The 18,947-nt window shown below is 39.2% G+C and overlaps 1 protein-coding gene across 1 annotated transcript in view; it reads left to right on the forward strand.

Moving 5' to 3' along the window:
* Positions 1 to 18,947, forward strand: part of Ero1a (endoplasmic reticulum oxidoreductase 1 alpha) — a 37,082-nt gene that overhangs the window by 15,644 nt on the left and 2,491 nt on the right. Inside the window, exons 4-13 of the mRNA XM_059273778.1 lie at positions 1,407 to 1,445; positions 4,063 to 4,136; positions 4,218 to 4,291; positions 6,432 to 6,552; positions 7,409 to 7,455; positions 8,680 to 8,691; positions 11,564 to 11,590; positions 11,716 to 11,808; positions 13,539 to 13,785; positions 14,314 to 14,383. Coding sequence (XP_059129761.1) covers positions 1,407 to 1,445; positions 4,063 to 4,136; positions 4,218 to 4,291; positions 6,432 to 6,552; positions 7,409 to 7,455; positions 8,680 to 8,691; positions 11,564 to 11,590; positions 11,716 to 11,808; positions 13,539 to 13,785; positions 14,314 to 14,383 — 804 coding nt within the window. The remainder of the gene's footprint in view (positions 1 to 1,406; positions 1,446 to 4,062; positions 4,137 to 4,217; positions 4,292 to 6,431; positions 6,553 to 7,408; positions 7,456 to 8,679; positions 8,692 to 11,563; positions 11,591 to 11,715; positions 11,809 to 13,538; positions 13,786 to 14,313; positions 14,384 to 18,947) is intronic.

An 18,947-nucleotide genomic window follows, 5' to 3' on the forward strand; every position in this document is an offset into this window, starting at 1 on the left:
CCCTGTTTCAGAAAACCAAAAAACCCAAAACCAAAACCATAATATCTTCTTGCTGAGCCAGCGACCACTGATGGGTTCTGGGGGAGGGGCAGCCACTGCCTTCACTTTTACCCACTGAAGGGCCCATTAGGCTTTAACTCATAGTCCCTGACTCCTGGTCCTGCAGATGACCTGGTTAAACTTAGTATATCTCAAGAAAACAAAAACAACAAGATCATGAATGTAGGAAGGGCCTTTGTAGTGAGGAGGGGAGTAAGAGACGTGGAAGTGATACTTGAATGCACCTTATATGTGTATGAAACTTTCATAAATCAATAGTAAAGGTTAAAAAAAGAAAAACCTAACATGTCCACCTCAAAATATTCTTCTTTTATAAATATATGAGATTGGCAGAGAAACGGCATGATTTAGAATGATAATATAGTTTTGTGAGGCATGAGAGAGGAAAGTGGAGACTGGTAAAGGTCTCAATTAGCATGTGATTTTGTTTTGTTTTGTTTTTTGTTTGTTTGTTTGTTTATTTGTTTTTTCGAGACAAGGTTTCTCTGTGTAGTTTTGGTGCCTGTCCTGGATCTCACTCTGTAGACCAGGCTGGCCTGGAACTCACAGAGATCTGCCTGGTTCTGCCTCCTGCCTCCCTGTTGGGATTAAAGGCGTGTGCCACAACCGCCCAGCTTAGCATGTAATTTGAATAACTGATATTCTGTGTGAGCTGCCAGGTCTGGGTATATAATATACGCTTAGCTTTGCCCTTGAGTTTGTGGTTTAGAAGAGAGGAGAAACACTAATTGACCCTTTCAATACACATACCACAGCCCAGTTAGAAAGTGTCTGAACTACACATGCTAAGAGCAGAGACACGCTGGACCCAGAGGCACTCAAGTGACATTGAGGGAATGAAATATTTCCACTCCCTGCGATAGGCCTGCGCTTCATCCTAATTCTTTCTAATAGGGTCAACTACAGGGACCAAAGAGTGACTAAGGAGCACGCACGGATTTTGGGATGTTTCCCACAGCCTCAATCAGCCCATGTACCTGCATTTGTATTGTGTACCACTAGAGAGATAGAATGTTTGTAATTATTTTTGTGTTTCCATGGTACAGTACATGACCAGCAATACATGGGCCTTGAGTTTTATTTGCTCATTTTTTGAGAAAAGATCTTATTTCATTGCCCTTGCTACATAGACCAGGCTGGTCTCAGACAGATATCTATTGGACTGCTAGGATTAAAGCTGTGTGCTACCACACCTGCTGAATTTTTATTTACTTTAAAGAAATTATTTAAAATTAAAAACTCTTCTCACTTAAAATTGGTCTCCAGTAATTTGTGAATTTTTCTCATAAGTCATAAGAACTTAAAATATTTTGTCAGAAGATAGAATAAACATGTTTCTTTTTCAGGATGAAGTTCCTGATGGAATTAAGTCTGCAAGCTACAAGGTATGCACATATACTTACTGATGTGACTGAAAATCTTGGAAAGTCCATTTCCCTGCTCTGCAGTGAGATACCCTGAAAGTTAGTTCATATTCAATAGCTTCTGTTCCTTAAAAAATATATATATATAAGTGAAAGCAGTGGATGGAAACGCACTTACCCATTACTCAGCAGTTGTTAGTAATGGCCAGTTTTGCTTCATATTTCCTACTCCATTTTCCCAATCATTTTAAGGCCAAACTCAGATAAATCATTTTGTTTAAGAGCAATGCAAAATTAGAGCATTTCAGAATTAAGGAAATGCCATTCAAAATTTTCTCAAAGAATAGAACTTATGAAACATTTGGGTTAAAACATCACATGTGGGCCGGGCGGTGGTGGCGCACGCCTTTAATCCCAGCACTCGGGAGGCAGAGGCAGGCGGATCTCTGTGAGTTCGAGGCCAGCCTGGGCTACAGAGTGAGTCCCAGGAAAGGCGCAAAGCTACACAGAGAAACCCTGTCTCGAAAAACCAAAAAAAAAAAAAAAAAAAAAAAAAATCACATGTATTTATACATAACGAGTGTTTTCCCAGTTAGAAAATACCAGTGGGGAGAAGCCAGCTGAGGTTATTAATAATTTCAAATAGATTAATCGTAAAACTAGTTTTGAAGATGATTGTGATCAGTTTTATAGAAAATTTAAAATAAAAAACTATTGGAAAGCTGGGCAGTGGTGGCGCATGCCTTTAATCCCAGCACTTGGGAGGCAGAGCCAGGCGGATCTCTGTGAGTTCTAGGCCAGCCTGGGCTACCAAGTGAGTTCCAGGAAAAGGTGCAAAGCTACACAGGGAAACCTTGTCTTGGAAAAAAAAAAAAAAAAAAAAAAACTATTGGAAAAAATGTTTTTCAGAAACATTTCCATAACCTAGTAAAGTGATAAATATAATTAAGAAGCTGATTAAATTACTAAATGGTACTAACAAGTTACTTTAACTTAAAAAATTCAGATAAGGGTTTAAAAGTTTTTGTTTTAGTATATATACATAGGCATATGATATGTTTTTTTAAATACATTTAAAATTGTATTAAGTTGTTTTGCATGTGTATGGGGTATGGGGGGCCAGGGCCTCTCATCTCTGCAGGCTGGGCATCATCTTCCAGGCTAGCTGGTTCTTGAGTTTCTGGTCACATCTGTCTCTGCCTTGCATCGCTGTAGGAGTGCCGCATCTGGCTTCTTACATGGGCTCTGGGGAGCAAGCTCAGGTTATCAGGCTTACATGACAAGTGTGTCTACTTGTTGGACCAGCTCTCGGGGCCTTTGATGTTTATTTGAAATTTTCTTTTGATGTAATTTTCAGTCTATGGCCGTACCCCATTGAACATGCCATATCTCATCTGAAGTAATTTCCAGCTTACAGCAAAATTGGAAGATTAACATAAAAACATTTTGTATACTGTAGTCCCTGATTTTTACATATATTTAGCAATTTGTTTTGTCATACGTTTTCTGTGTAGATGTTTTGAGCCATTGGATTGCAGGCCAAGGAGATTGTGTATCTTTACTCTTTAATATTTAACTATGAATAAAAGAAATGAGTTTCAAGAAGGTTTTTTTGGAGTTGAACTGTCTTACATATTAACTAATATAATGAATCACAGTTGTCAGTCAATAAATAATATTTCAAGCATTCCGATCACTTTGGTTATTTAATGTTCCCTAAAAGTTTAGTCATTTCAGTTCTTCCAGTGTCCTAGCGTGGTCAGAAATTCTTATGGTCATCCTAACAAGGCCATTGTAGGCGTTCACTAAACATTTATTTGTGGCCTTTGATTCCAGTCCTACCAGCTAATGACGATGTTATAAGACTCATGAGCTTGGTCCATGCTGTGCACAGACCCACTAGGAAGAAATGTATGTGTGCATGTTTAGACATCAAGAAGAAATAGGGTAGTTAAAGCATGTGTTTGACATACTTAAAGCTATCAGCGTCCTTTCTATAAGGTGCTCTTCCAGTTACAGAATGAGAAGAAGCTGAGACATACGTACAGCCACGGCGGTCCCGGGAGCTGGCGCTTACAGTCAGGTCGCTAGGACTCTGCCTTCTTGTGCACTTCATAACTTCCATGTACCTCAGAAACTTTTCCCTGTGCACATCTTGGTCACTATTTGTCAGTGTGGTATTCTTTATTTTGTGAACATAATAGTGAATTGTGTTTCCGACAAAAATGAGACAAAAAAGCCTCTTACCTACTTTTGGATGTGAGAGCTCATTTTATTCCAGGTGGAGGCACGTGGATCTCTGAGTTCAAGGCCAGCCTGGTCTACAGAGTGAGTTTTAGGATAGCCAGGGCTACCCAGAGAAAGCCCTGTCTCAGAAACAAATAAACAAACAAACAAATGGAGCTCTTTTTATAGACTTTGAAGCCCAGTTGATAGTGGCAGGTAGCATGAGTCTTGTCTAACTTTTAATTTCTGAAAAATGTTTCTTAAGGTTGTGTGGCTTATGCCTGTAATCCCAGCACTTCAGGAGGTTAAAGCAGGGAAATTATGTGTTTGAAGTTATGTGACCCTGTTTCAAAAACAAAAAAATGGAAGCAGCGGTTTTAAGATGTCTTAATTCTGTTTTCTTTCCATTTAGTATTCTGAAGAAGCTAACCTCATTGAAGAATGTGAACAAGCTGAGCGGCTTGGAGCAGTGGACGAATCTCTGAGGTGATTTACTCTTCAAGTACTTGTTTTTTCTTGGTCCCAGTTGACTGGAAAAAAGAATAATGCAATTGTCCTTATTTGAAGTGAGGAAACCCAGAAGGCTGTTCTTCAGTGGACCAAGCATGATGATTCGTCAGACAGCTTCTGTGAAGTTGACGGTATGATATTCGTGAAAGTCTGCCTTATGTTCCCAATGATGTCTTAAGAAAAATCCAAACAACCAGCCTACCTTCTCTCTTGCCCTCCCCCTCCCTCCCTCCCTCCCTCCTCTTCATTGTATTAAGCATTAAACTCAGGCTTTGGATATGCTAGACAAGTGATTTACCAAAGAGCTGCTCTGGATGCTGCCCCTCAATTCTTTGTAGTTATTTTTAAAACCTTAGTCCTAACAGTGTGAAGGGGCCTCAGAGAGCTAAACATGGACTCATAGGACTGACTTAGCAGTGGTATTCCTAGGCGTGTAACTCAAAAGAATTGGGGAAAGACTCAGACACAGGTAGACTAGTGTTCATTCATAAGAGGCATAGTGGTCTATGTGCCTATCTTAGGTGCAAAAATAATTGAAATGTGTTCTGTGTCTGTCACATAAATACACATGAATACTACTGAGCCATATAAGAAGGAATGAGGCCGGGCGGTGGTGGCGCACGCCTTTAATCCCCCAGCACTCGGGAGGCAGAGCCAGGCAGATCTCTGTGAGTTCGAGGCCAGCCTGGGCTACTAAGTGAGTTCCAGGAAAGGCGCAAAGCTACACAGAGAAACCCTGTCTCGAAAAACCAAAAAAAAAAAAAAAAAAAAAAAAAAAGAAGAAGAAGGAATGAGCTTCCAACAAATGCTAATGTTCCAGAACCCTGGAAACATGATAGGTGAAAAAAGCCAGACACAAAGATAAGTGTCGTATGATCCACTGTGAACTGTCTGGAACAGGCAAATTCATAGCAACAGAAAGTAGATTAGCGGTTAGTAGATGTGTTGGCGAGTTAATCGTTAAATAATCAGTTTCTGTTTAGGGTGATGGAAAAGTTTTGGAAACAGAAAGTGTCAATGATTACGCAGCATTGTGAACGTAACTTACAGTTCACTGACGATGATGGCAGTGGCCAATTTCATTATATCTATTTTTACCACAGTTTAAAAATAGTTTCTATAAAAAAAATTGCCTCTTGGGTTTTGTAGTTTTATGTACCAAGTAGTTAATAGTTCTCTTTCACTTGCATTTTGCAAAAGTAGCTAAAATGTAGGAATGAGGAACACGTCTTCTGTAAATGCTGCTGGACTGTTAACCTTTTCCGTGTTGATGGTGTGACTTTTGGTGCAGAGAATATTGAACCATGACATCTTGTCTGTAGCTGGTGCTGAAAATTGGCAGCCTTAGAACACATTAGGATTTTGATCAAGATTTATTGATTTTAATTCTTTTTCTAGTATCTTTTTTTTTTATTTGAATTGTTTACCTCTGAATTGGCTAAGCAAAATTAAATCAAATTTGAATTTTGATATTCTTCTATGGCTCTTTATTAGTGGACTAATGAACTTTTAAAAAGTTTGTGAAAAGAGCTGGGCATTGATGGTGGACGCTTTTAATTCCAGTGAGGCAGAGACAGGCAGGGGCAGGGGCACTCCTCTTGAGTTCCAGGACAGCTAGGGCTACATAGTGAGACCTTGTCTCAACCCCCGCAACCCCCTCCAAAAAAAAAGTTTTCTGTAGTGAGATACATGCCGTGTTTTGATATATGTATCTGTCGGGTCTATGTGATTTATAGTGCATTTTTCTTTTTTCTTTCTTTCTTTTTTGGGGGTGTGGGGTGGTTTGTTTTGAGACAAGGTTTCTCTGTGTAGCCCTGGCTGTCCTGGAACTCACTCTATAGACCAGGTTGGACTTGAACTCGCGGAGATCTACCTGCTCTGCCTTCTGACTGCTGGGATTAATGACTTGCTCTACAACTGCACAGCTTTTTTTCCCTTTTCTACTGCCTGGGATCAAACCCGGGGTTTTGCCTGTGTTAGACGGCTGCTCTCCTACTAGGCAACACGCTCTTCATTTCCGATAGTCAGTGAAGAGCTGCTGTGCTAATGTGGATGGAAACAGACTCATTGTTTGGATAGTTTGTGAACCTTGACTCACATGTTTTCTTAAACTCTAAAATTCATGTATTCCTATTTTTACCACTTAACAAGATCAGGATTTTTGCAGCCATTGTGAACAGTGAATGTGGCTGTTTGTTTCTCCCTATTTTCCTTTTTCCTAAAACGTTGTTCTGAAATAGGTAAGATTTGGTGAAACATTTTATTTTGCAGACATACAGTCCCCCGATGCTGAGTATGTGGATTTACTCCTTAACCCTGAGCGCTACACAGGCTACAAGGGGCCGGATGCTTGGAGGATATGGAGTGTCATCTATGAAGAAAACTGTTTTAAGTATGCATTATTTTCCTAGACTTGTGCAAATCAGGTTCATGCTGCTAAAGTTAAGATTGATATGGACATAGAAGCTTAAATGTCATTAATCACGTTTCCCCTGGGGCACCGGCCACAACAAATACTTCTTTAAAGACTTAGATAATGTTAGACCTTTTTGGGATTGGAACCACTGAGCAAATATTCCTGAGTGGATTACAGGATCTCCTTATGTAGATGAAGTAATTGGGAACCAGGGCTTTGCTTCATTTACCAAGATCACTATAGCCAATGATAGGGTATATGATAATCTACAGTTTAAGGTTCTTTTTGTTACTCTCTGCTCTCCTTTCTATGGCCACAGTGTTTCATCCTCTTCAAGTTAAACTGATCTCAGAGAGCAGCTCCGAGGTTACCTTTTTGTGTACTCACTGTGTGCTATGCACTGTGTTATACAGCACGGACATTGCTCCTCTAGTTCTCACGGTAACAATTTATCATAGCCATGACTGCTTACAGATGGAGAATCTGAGGCTTAAGCTAGGTATTTGTTCAGTGTCGGGGGAAGCACCCGCTTTGTACTCTTAGCCAGTGCGGTGGAAGTTGGTCACTGGGTGACTGAAAAATGCTAAGGTTCTTCACTTGGAAACCTGAAGGCTCTAAAGGATGTACCAGCTAACTTCGGGGAAAAAACCCATGTGTGCATTTGTGTGTGCATTCATTTGTGTGCATGTGCATGCATTTACATATGCATTCACATATGCGATTCTCTCGGGGACAAAAGCTCTGCATAGCACATGTCACTTTCTAAGTCAGATATACTTATAACATTGTTGGTAATGCTGATGTTCATACAGTACAATTCTTTTCTTTGTAGGCCACAGACAATTCAACGGCCTTTAAATCCTTTGGCTTCTGGTCAAGGTGAGTTATTTGCATCTGTTTATTGGCTAGTGAAATTGGATTAGAGTGAAGAGAAAGGCAAGGTTAAGTAGCAAGGGCAGTTGAGGGCAGGTAGTCCACTGGTCGTATTTTTTAGAGAAGTTATCGTGTTTTTTAGAGAAGTTATGATGCCTCACTCTGTGAAGGCACAGATATATTTCCCAAGAATATTCATGGTGTTAGGCCATTGTAATATGAAGATTAGGGTTATAGATTTATTGTCTTTTTTTTTTTTAATTTTATTTATTTATTATGCATACAGTGTTCTGCCTGCATCCCTGCAGGCCAGAAGAGGGAACCAGATCTCATTACAGATGGTTGTAAACCATCATGTGGCTGCTGGGAATTGAACTCAGGACCTCTGGAAGAGCAGTCACTGCTCTTAACCTCTGAGCCATCTCTCCAGCCCCGATTTATTGTCTTTTTGCAATGCACTAAATAGTTGTTTGTTTACTTCAGTTCTGTTTATCCTCCAAATAAATGAATATCCCAAACATTTACCTCATTTTTCAAAAAACTTGAGCTGGGGAGGAAGTTTAATGCTGCAGTGCTTGGTCAGCATGTCTCATTCCCTGGGCTTGACTCCCAGCCAAACAAGAAACAAAACCCTCAAGTAAGCCAGGCGGTGGTGGCACACACCTTTAATCCCAGCACTCAGGAGGCAGAGGCAGGTGGATCTCTGTGAGTTCGAGGCCAGCCTGGGCTACAGAGTGAGTTTCTGGAAAGGCTCCAAAGCTACACAGAGAAACCCTGTCTCAAAAAAAAAAAAAAGAAAAAAGAAAGAAAAGAAAAATGGGAAAAAATGAAGATGATAGAAGAATTTGCATTTTATAGTCTTTGAAAACATTCCCAAGGTTAAATCTTCTGTCAGTCTGAGGGATTCAAAGCAACAGTAATACAGACCTTTAATAGGAATTATCTCATAGTGTTAGTATAATAAAGGTAAAAAAGACTGCTGTCCAAATAAACATGGGCACTCCAGACTGCTCTCAGTATGCTACCCTTTCCCCTCTTATGAGCATGTGGGAATTCTGTGAGTCTGAACCACGGCTGGACAGAGTTGTGGCTGTGGGTGCTCCTTCTGTTGATTTTACTTGCGTAGATACACTGATGGACTAAAATGAGTCATTGTTAGCATATTATTTTCATGTAAGTGTAGCATTCAGAAGTAGTTTATAATAATTAATGTTTTGTTTTGTTTTTCAGGAAAAAGTAAAGGTATGTACCTTTATCATGCATTATATACGTCAAGTCTGGTTGTATGTTCAGATGTGTGTTCTGGTGTTTATTGTGGCAAACTGCATTTCTTCTTGCTTCCTCAGACAGAATATCTCCTCCTTTTGTTACTATAGAGATATCCATAACCCAGGTTGGCCTGGAGCTCATTCATTATATAGCTCAGGTTATTCTTGAATTCTGACAGTCCTCTTGTGTATGTCTCAAGGGTTCAGTTTATAAGCATGAGCCACCACACTAGCTCTTAATTTTTATTTTATTTTTTTCTCTGAAGTGCTGGAGGTGAAAGAACAGCTGAAAGGGAGAGGCCCCTGTTTAGAGTCCCACACTATGGACAGCCTGCCTCAGCCTCTGGCAGTTGAGTTGTGTGTTTTACCCACAAGCTGTGGAAGCCAGGTATTACCGCCACCCCTCCCCCCCAACCCCCAGGTCTGGCAGACGCTAGAAAGCGTCTCTTCTTAACTAGTTGAGGCATGGGCTATGAGGGTCTTACCAGGGAGGGTCTAGACACTTTTTCAAGTATTGACTCCAGAGCTGGATCATTGCCACTCTGCACTAGTAGGGATGTTAAACTTCCGTATATATTTCAGGATTACTTTGCCTTTTAAAGAATATTTTAGTTTTAGAAGTGAGATGGAAGTAATTTTTACTTTTCTAAAGACCATGTATGTACTTAACAGCCTTGTGGTGCAGGTTAATAATCCCAGATACTTGGGAGGCTGAGGCAGGAGGATTGCAAGTTCAAGGCCAGTCAGGGCTACTGAATGAGTTCCAGGCCAGCCTGAATGAATTAATTAGTGAGACCCTGTCTCAAAATAAAAAGTGAGAAAAAAGGGGGAAAGAGTGAAAAGTCCTAGTTTAAATCCTCAGTACTGACACACACACAGAGACACACTGTGTGAAATCCTCAGTACTGACACACACAGACACACTGTGTGAAATCCTCAGTATTGACACACACAGACACACTGTGTGAAATCCTCAGTACTGACACACACAGATACAGACACACTGTTTGAAATCCTCAGTACTGACATGTACACAGACACAGACACACTGTATGAAATCTTAAGTACTGACACACACACACACACACAGACACACTGTTTGAAATCCTCAGTACTGACACGTACACAGACAGACAGACAGACAGACACACTGTTCAAAGAAACTGAGTCAGTGCTTGCTTGGCCTTAGTCCATTTAGATGAAAATGTTAAATGTAAAGTATCTTCTCTCTTCTTCAAAATCTCTTACTTTTTAGCATCATTTTCATGTTTAATTTTTATTAAGTGTATTTATTTAGTGTGTGTATGTGGTGAGTGCATGCTGCCATATGCCTTTACCTACTGAGCCACCTGGAAGCCCATATTTTTATGAACTACTTGTGCATTATGTTAAAAAGACAGAATATGAAATTCTGATAGCATTACTGTTTTATTATCATTTAATAATTGATTATTTTGTTTTATTTAGCTGCTATCGTTACTGTAATGAAAAGTGCAATAGTACTGTAGCACTAAATAAAATTCTAAAGCAGATGTGACTTAGTGTGGGAGGGAGTTACTTAGCAGTCACAGTATTTCCTACAGGTGCTTGCCTCTGTTTGGGACTGAAGAAGTGATCCTGTAACTTTTGGCCTCCTTGGGCAGTAGCCGAGTTCTGTGCTACATTCTAGACACACTAGAGGGGCTTCTTTGTCTTGGCATACTATTTGTCTCTTTATGAGAGGAAGGGATCATTTATCTCTAGAGACCTCAGTCCTTAGAACTGATTCATTCATAAGCATTACATTGATTTTGGTCACAGGGCAAAGGGGTATTCCTGACAGCTACTGCATTAGGTGATTAATTAACTGCACCATGGTCAGGTCAAGTTGAGGGGGCTTTCAAAAATTTTTTTACTTAATGTATTCTTTCAGACCTGAGCACAAATGCCTATCCCCTCCCCCTACAAAATAATAATACCATTTTAAACAACTTTAGCAAGATAAAAGGATTCTGACATAATAGTATTTATCATTGCTATAGCAAGTACTGCATGAATGCTGTCATTTCTTACATATTTTGTAAAATGTTTAAAATATTTTCATGTTATTCTGTTATACTTTCTTGTCAGTTTTAATAGTTGTGTTAATTTTACCATGTTATCTAATTAAATATTCTGTTAACTCCGGCATTACCATCTATTTTTATTACTAGAGGATTTAAAATTAAAATAGTAACCTTTCTACAGATTCCTTGTCCTCCCCCGTTTTATCTCTTTAGAGATAAATTCTGAAACCAGAATTACTAAGCTTTAGTTTATTGACGGTGGTATCGTTAAGTCATAGAACATGAGCGATTGTTTTTTAGCACTGCCCTACTGCTCTTTGGATGTAGTGAATTGCATGAAATTCTGTTATATCTGCAATAGCATCTTACAGTGTTTGTTTCCTCTTAACTTAAAAGTATGTCAAAATCCTTAACTTTTAAAGCATAGATTGCTATGAAAATTTATCTAGTTAAGCAGTCTTGCTAGATTTAGTGTGTGTGTGTGTGTGTGTGTGTGTGTGTGTGTGTGTGTGTGTGTGTCTTTCTTGTGAGAGAGAGGTCTTAGGGATTGAACCCAGGAGTCATGAACATGGTAGCCAAGTGATGTACCACAGAGTGACATTCCTCCAGACTCCCAATTCTACAGTTTGATAACACATAAAACATTTATCTGAGGGGCAGAGCAGTACTTTCCACACACAACCTTTTCCTTTGAAGAAATTGTAAGATTTGGACCTTTAGCTGGAACAGTCTTTAAGACACTTGAAAATTTACATTTTGGTGTTAGGAAAAAGTTATGACTTATTTTTCTTTTAATTTCAGAGAACACTTTTTACAGCTGGCTAGAAGGTAAATTAGAAACTTTTAAACAAATTTAAATGATAAATTTTTTCATTTTTAATATCATGAAATAAATCTTAAATTCCCAAGATTCATATACAAAATTTTATTTTTGCACCATTGGTTTCTTTTAGGCCTCTGTGTAGAAAAGAGAGCATTCTACAGGCTTATATCTGGTCTCCATGCAAGCATTAATGTGCATTTGAGTGCAAGGTATCTTTTACAAGGTATGTGCTTTTAAAACCTTTCATATAATTGTTTCTGGGTATTCTTAACATTCTCTTGGTGTTTACCTGGATGGAAAAACAGACTGTTGGGTAGTAAGAATCCACTCGTAAATAGTAGTGATTCGGAATGTAGAAGCTGTGTGTACAGTTGAATAGTTCCGTATATTATTAATTCTCTCAATTCTAATTATCACTTTGGAAATGTTCTTTTGTTGACTGTGGGGAATTAAAATACATCCAGCAGCACAGTTTGTTGCCACATGAGAGCCTTTATATGTGGACTTTAATGGCTACAGCATTGTCTGCTGCTTTTCATGGTTGAGGATGCTGGTGGAAAGTCAAACCATGGTTGATTTTCCTCAGTAATTATTTCTTCTGGAATTGGGAAGAATTTTACCTTTCAGAAATAAAGTGGTAACTCTGGTTTGAAATAGTGCTTTAAATTCACTAGTAATTTCAGATAGTCATTCCAGAAAATTTGTTTTTATTACTAATTATGCATACGTATGTGGGGGTATGTGCAAGTGAGTACAGGTGCCTCAGTAGGCAGAGATGTCAGGTCCACTTGGAGCAGGAATTAGAAGCTATGAGCCACCCTGGATTCTGGGAACTGAAGTAAGGTCTTCTGGAAGAGGAGCATGTGCTCTTAACTGCTCAGCCACCTCTCCAGCTTAGCAAGTCATTTTTTAAATTATATATTTTGACTTTATGATTGTTGATATTCAGAAATTTGATTTTTATCAAAAACCCATTTTCTCTGTAAATATTTGATTCATTTTGCCTTTAAGAAAGGGTTCCAGGCTGGGCGGTGGTGGGGCACACCTTTAATCCCAGCACTCAGGAGGCAGAGGCAGGCGATCTCTGTGAGTTTGAGGCCAGCCTGGTCTACAGTGCGAGATCCAGGAAAGGCACAAAGCTACACAGAGAAACTGTCTCGAAAAACAAAACAAACAAACAAACAAAAATAAATAAATAAAAAAGAAAGGATTCCAGAAGACAAAATTCTTACTATAGAATTTCTAAATTTCTAATTATTGTTAATGAAAGGTCTCACTGTGTAGCCTTGCCTGTCCTGGCACTCTGTATGTAGAACAAGCTGGTCTTGAACTCAGAGATTCATCTGCCTCTATATGGAATTAAAGGCGTGCACCACCACATCCGGCTTATGACAGAATTTTTAAAGGCTAAGTTTAAAAAAAAAAAAAAATTAGCTGGGAGGTGGTGGCGCACGCCTTTAATCCCAGCACTCAGGAGGCAGAGGCAGGTGGATCTCTGTGAGTTCGAGGCCAGCCTAGGCTACAGAGTGAGTTCCAGGAAAGGCACAAAGCTACACAGAAACCCTGTCTCAAAATAACAAAACAAAATTAAAAAAAAAAAGCCGGGCGGTGGTGGCGCACGCCTTTAATCCCAGCACTCGGGAGGCAGAGCCAGGCGGATCTCTGTAAGTTCGAGGCCAGCCTGGGCTACCAAGTGAGTTCCAGGAAAGGCGCAAAGCTACACAGAGAAACCCTGTCTCAAAAAACCAAAAAAAAAAACAAACAAACAAAAAACAAAAAACAAAACAAAACAAAACAAAAAAAACAAAATTAAAAAAAAAAATCTTGGTTGAATTATGTATTTTAAATTACAAAATGAAATTAACTTCTATAAATATAAATAGCTTCTTTTAATTAAAATAAAAATTACTTAACTGTGCACTTGAATCATTTAACACTCTTCTTTCTTCTTAGATACTTGGCTGGAAAAGAAATGGGGCCACAATGTCACAGAGTTTCAGCAGCGCTTTGATGGGGTTTTGACTGAAGGAGAAGGTCCGAGAAGGCTGAAGAACTTGTACTTTCTGTACTTGATAGAGTTAAGGGCTCTGTCTAAAGTGCTCCCATTTTTTGAGCGCCCAGATTTTCAGCTCTTCACTGGAAATAAAGTTCAGGATGCAGAAAACAAAGTGTTACTTCTGGAGATCCTTCATGAAATCAAGTAGGTTCTATATGCTACAACATGTATGTTAGTTAGCATCCGGATGCGGGGCGTGTCCAAAGTAAACTCTGCGTTAGTTAGTTAGAGAAGGAAACCATCTTTAAAGTAATGTAAATGAAGTTCTGTTCATTGGACTTTTAGGTTTGTTTGTTTGTTTGTTTTTTTTGAGGTGGTCAGATTCTCCTGCCTCAGGCTTCTGGGAGCATTACAACTTCTTCTTCTTCTTCTTCTTCTTCTTCTTCTTCTTCTTCTTCTTCTTCTTCTTCTTCTTCTTCTTCTTCTTCTTTTCTTCTTCTAAATAATAAATAATACCAGCATTATATTTATAATTTTTTTGTATAGTCTTAAGTTTGGGGCCAGACTTCTAATAAACTTAGCATTTAGATTTGAGGATAAGTATTTGTTTGCATTGTTGCTGTTACTGATTTTTATTCTATTTTAATTATTTATTATTGACCAGTAAAATATATTAGCAAGACTTTCAACACTTACATACATGAACATGACCCTTCTCTGTTTAAAACACAGGTCATTTCCTTTGCATTTTGATGAGAATTCTTTTTTTGCTGGGGATAAAAATGAAGCACATAAACTAAAGGTAATTATACTTCGCCTTAATAGTTAGGTGCAGCCTGGTGAGTATGCAGGTGTGAGTGTAAAATCCCATTTACTGGAGGTCGAGTAGAATGATGCTTATGAGAGGTTGTGGGGAGGGATCGCTTAGGACGGGAGCTCATGGTCAGTTTCCATTTGGGGGAAGCTTTAGTGGCCTTTTGCTCAGAAGGATGACTAATAAATAGGCATGTATTATATATTTCAGAACTGTTAAGAGTTAAAGTTTTACTACAAAAGGGTATGTCAGGTTATGAACTTGTCACCTTGGTTTTATTGTTCCATATAAATATCAAGAAATAAGCCGGGCAGTGGTGGCACATGCCTTTAATCCCAGTACTTGGGAGGCAGAGCCAGCCGGATCTCTGTGAGTTCAAGGCCAGCCTGGGCTACAGAGTGAGTTCCAGGAAAGGCGCAAAGCTACACAGAGAAACCCTGTGTCGAAAAACCCAAAACCAAAACCAACCAACCAAACAAAAAACAAAAAGAAATAATAAGTGTCAGGGTATCATAGCACCCTATAAACAATCTGAATGCCAATTAAAAATGAATTTAAAATATAGATATTTCTACTTCATACTGCATCTTGACTTAGAGCTCAGTGGGTTGATATATATGTAACTCATCACGATGAAAGAAGCTAGTGCAATCAACTTGCAAAGGAAATTCTTTCTTGTGTGTAGCATTGAGATCAGCTGTTCTGGATTCCTCAGCTTGTTCTAGCCACAGAAACGGACTTAGTGGTTATGTAACCCCCACAGCTTCCAGGAACTAGAGAGTGAGGGGAAGATGCCACCCGCAGTAAGACTTTTCTGGCCTGGTCTACAACGCGAGTTCCAGGACAGCCAGGACTGTTACACAGAGAAGCCCTGTCTCAAAAAACCAAACCAAACCAAAAAGACTGCTTTTCTGTACTGTATTCAGTATGCTCCTTATTTTAGTTCACTTGCTGGTTTGTTTTGTTGGAGAGTGTTTTGGCATCAGCTCTTTTTAGACTGTACAAATTAGAAATATTTCTCACAGTGTTTTAATTTGATCCAAATTCCAGAACACTCGGCCTTTATGTGCTTTGAAGTTTATGTATAGTTCTTATAGGAAAAAAAAAACTCATAGGAAAATTAAAAAAAAACTTTTATAGCAGATTTGCTTTAAAAAGCTTTCTGGTAAACATAGATTTGAACATTATTTATAAATTCATTTTGCTGGGTAGTGGTGGTGCATGCCTTTAATCCCAGCACTTTGGAGGCAGAGGCAGGTGGATCTTTGTGAGTTTGAGGCCAGCCTGGTCTACAGAGTGAGTTCTAGGACATCCAGGGCTACACAGAGAAACCCTGTCTTGAAAAACCAAATTAAAATTTTCCTTATGACTCCCTTACAGTCTCTGTGTATGGGTAGAAATAATTACTAGTGTTTGGAACAAAATAGGGTCTGAAGGTTTATGAAGCATTTGAGAATTTTGGCAAGAACCAGTGAGTTGACTTTGATCAATCTGCCAAATGACCATAATACATGATGAGAAATTGGGTGTGTCAGCATGTTCCTGTAGTTTCTGACTAACTGAGAGGTGAGGCAGGGGGACAGTTGGAGTCCAGGAGTCCAATGCCTGCCTGAGCAACAGGACAAGAAAATCTGTCTTAATAATAATTTAATTTCTGATTATTTTAAGGATTGCATATTTTTCTGATCTGAGATAATTTTGGTATATATCCAGATTATTAGACGTGTTTGTTTTTGGAAACTACAAGGATTTTCTCCTAATCTAGTAAATTTCTAGCATCCTAAGTTTACCTAGGTAGGAGGTACGCTATTTTATGTGGTTGGCTTTAATTTTACTATGCTAACTTCTCTGTTTTAAGCAACCATACACACTCTCTGTACATATCACATAAAGATTTACTCAAGAAATGCTGTGTTCAGATATTTGAATTACATAGATTCCAACAATGAACTTAGAAAAAGCAAGCATAATCTTTTACAATAGAGGCTTATAGCTTTGCAAGTATGATGGTCTCTTAAAAGTAAAATACTTTCAAGCTCTTTCTACAGGAGTCTGTTTTTTGTATCTTTTGATTGTGAAGATGTAATTGTCAAAAACCCACTTTGCATTCAGTACCATTCTTTAAGTAAAACGTGCGATACTGGCCCATCATGCTTACATACATTTGGACGTCTATGGAGCATATGCATGAACCACTTATTCTCTCTCTAGATAACTTGTCTACAATTGGATTCTGTAGACCTCTAGAACAGCTACTAATTGTCAGTAGTCCCTCAGGGAGGAGTTGGGCCTCAGGAGCCCCTTCCTCTGTAGTTAAAAGTATGATAGTTTTTCAATTAAAATTTTTTTTTGGAATTAAAATATAGTTACATCATTTCCCCCTTTCCTCTAACCCCTTCCATGGCCCTCACCCTTTGTTCCTTCTCTAATTCATGGTCTCTTCTTCTCTGTTACTTGTAGCTGGAGAGCTTCTCTCCAGGTCCCACCAAGCCCCGCAGTCCCACAACCCACATATAAAATAATCACTCAGACGTTTATATTACTTATAAACTGTATGGCCATGGCAGGCTTCTTGCTAACTGATCTTATATCTTAAATTAATCCATTTCTGTAAATCTATACCTTGCCACGTGGCTCGTGGCTTTCCGGCATCTTCACATGCTGCTTGTCATGGCGGCGGCTGGCAGTGTCTCCCTGCCTCAGCCTTCCACTTCCCAGAATTCTCTTCTCTGCCTGTCCTGCCTATACTTCCTGCCTGGCCACTGGCCAGTCAGCATTGTATTTATACAGAGTGATATCCACAGCAGTTACTGTCACTCCCACCACACCTGGCACACTATTTAGTCTGCATGGTGTTACTTGTATGTATACACGTTCAGGGCTGACCTGTTGGTATTGGGTAAGCAACTAGAGACTCATCCCTGGTGAGATTATTTCTGCCCAGTTTTTCATTTTTATTCTTTAAAGTCAAACTTAGAACACTAAAGGAAACTTACTATCATCATGAAAACTGTCTACAGCAAAATTGGGTAGTTTAAAAAAAGTTATGTTTTGAGGTGGTCTCATGTCTAGTGTAGGTTAGTCCCAAGCTTGCTGTGTAGCTGAGAACAACTTTGAGATGATAGTTCTCCACCACCCGGTTTATGTAGTGATGGGGGTAGAGCCCAGGGCTTTAGGTATGTTAGGCAAGCACTCTACCAGTCAACGGAGCTACATTACTGTTCCATGGGCAGTTTTATTTAAAAGTTTAAAATTAGGATGTTCTCTTACTGAACTGGTCCAGAAGTACCAAATGGAGAAAATTGTTAAGGTGTATAATTCATATTTATTTGGCCTTTGCATAAAACTAGTAAAGATGTGAGATCTTGAGTCTTACTAAAATATTTTGCATGTTACAGCTGTTGCAGTCACATGCTGAATCAAGCTTCTGGGAAGTCCCCCTCTGAAGCAAATTTAAATGCTCTTTGAAAGTACTAGATAGCCATCTCTGCTCACACCTAGTTTTAGACCTGGGGTGCTCATCTGGTGGAGTCCATTATATGATGTATCTCATAGTAAAAAAATTATAGACACCAGGCGGTGGTAGCACACTCCTTTAATCCCAGCACTCGGAAGACAGAGGCAGGCGGATCTCTGTGAGTCTGAGGCCAGCCTGGACTACAGAGTGAGATCTAGGACAGCCAGGGCTGTTACACAGACAAACCTTACCTCGAAAAACAAAAAAACAGAACAGCAACAACAAAAAAAGTTAGACTACTGAAATAATAGAAGTTTCTTCTGAAATGTAGGTCCAATTTCTGCTTAAAATACTGGTAGTCAGGGCCGGTGAGAGGGCTCACTGGGTAAAGGCGGTTGTAGCCAAGCCTGAGGACCTGAGTTCAATCCCCAGGACCTACATCACCAACTCCCTGCAAGTTGTTGTCTGATTTCACCCGTGTATACATAAACACACGTGCACACACACTCCCGAACATGCACGCACAGTGGGTGGAGGGGGTGAATAAAATCTAGTTTTGGAAACAAAAAAAAAGAATTAAAAACTACTGGTAGCTTGAGATTCTACTCTTAAGACCAGGACAGAGTCACTTGGAGGATCTGTTACTAATTTTGACTCAAATAAAAGAAGATGCCCTTGGCTCCCTTTTCTTCATCCCTTAAGGACATAGACTGCATTTAGATGATTGGATTCTAGCTGCTCTATTACAATCAATGTAACATTCTGGTGTTAACAGACATATAATGTGTACGAATATATAAAAACAAAGGGAGCAACATCCCAAATCCATCAGAGTAGTAGAGGATAGGTACAGAAATGTGGGATGATATGTAGGGAGTTTCAGTTATATTAGTAATGATTTCTTTTTAGAGTTTGGTGGTGCATACATGGCTATTAATTATATTTTATATATCAGGAGTAAAGAAAATCTGAGTGTTTTCCCTAATTCCAGGAAAGGAGAGCTATAATTTAAGTGTTCTCAAAGGTCACCTCCCTCTTTCCTCCCTTCCTTTACCTTGTTAGATACCATTTAATCCCACAACTCCCAATATTGAC

Source organism: Peromyscus eremicus, chromosome 9 (genome assembly GCF_949786415.1).
Source record: "Peromyscus eremicus chromosome 9, PerEre_H2_v1, whole genome shotgun sequence".
NCBI lineage: Eukaryota > Metazoa > Chordata > Mammalia > Rodentia > Cricetidae > Peromyscus > Peromyscus eremicus.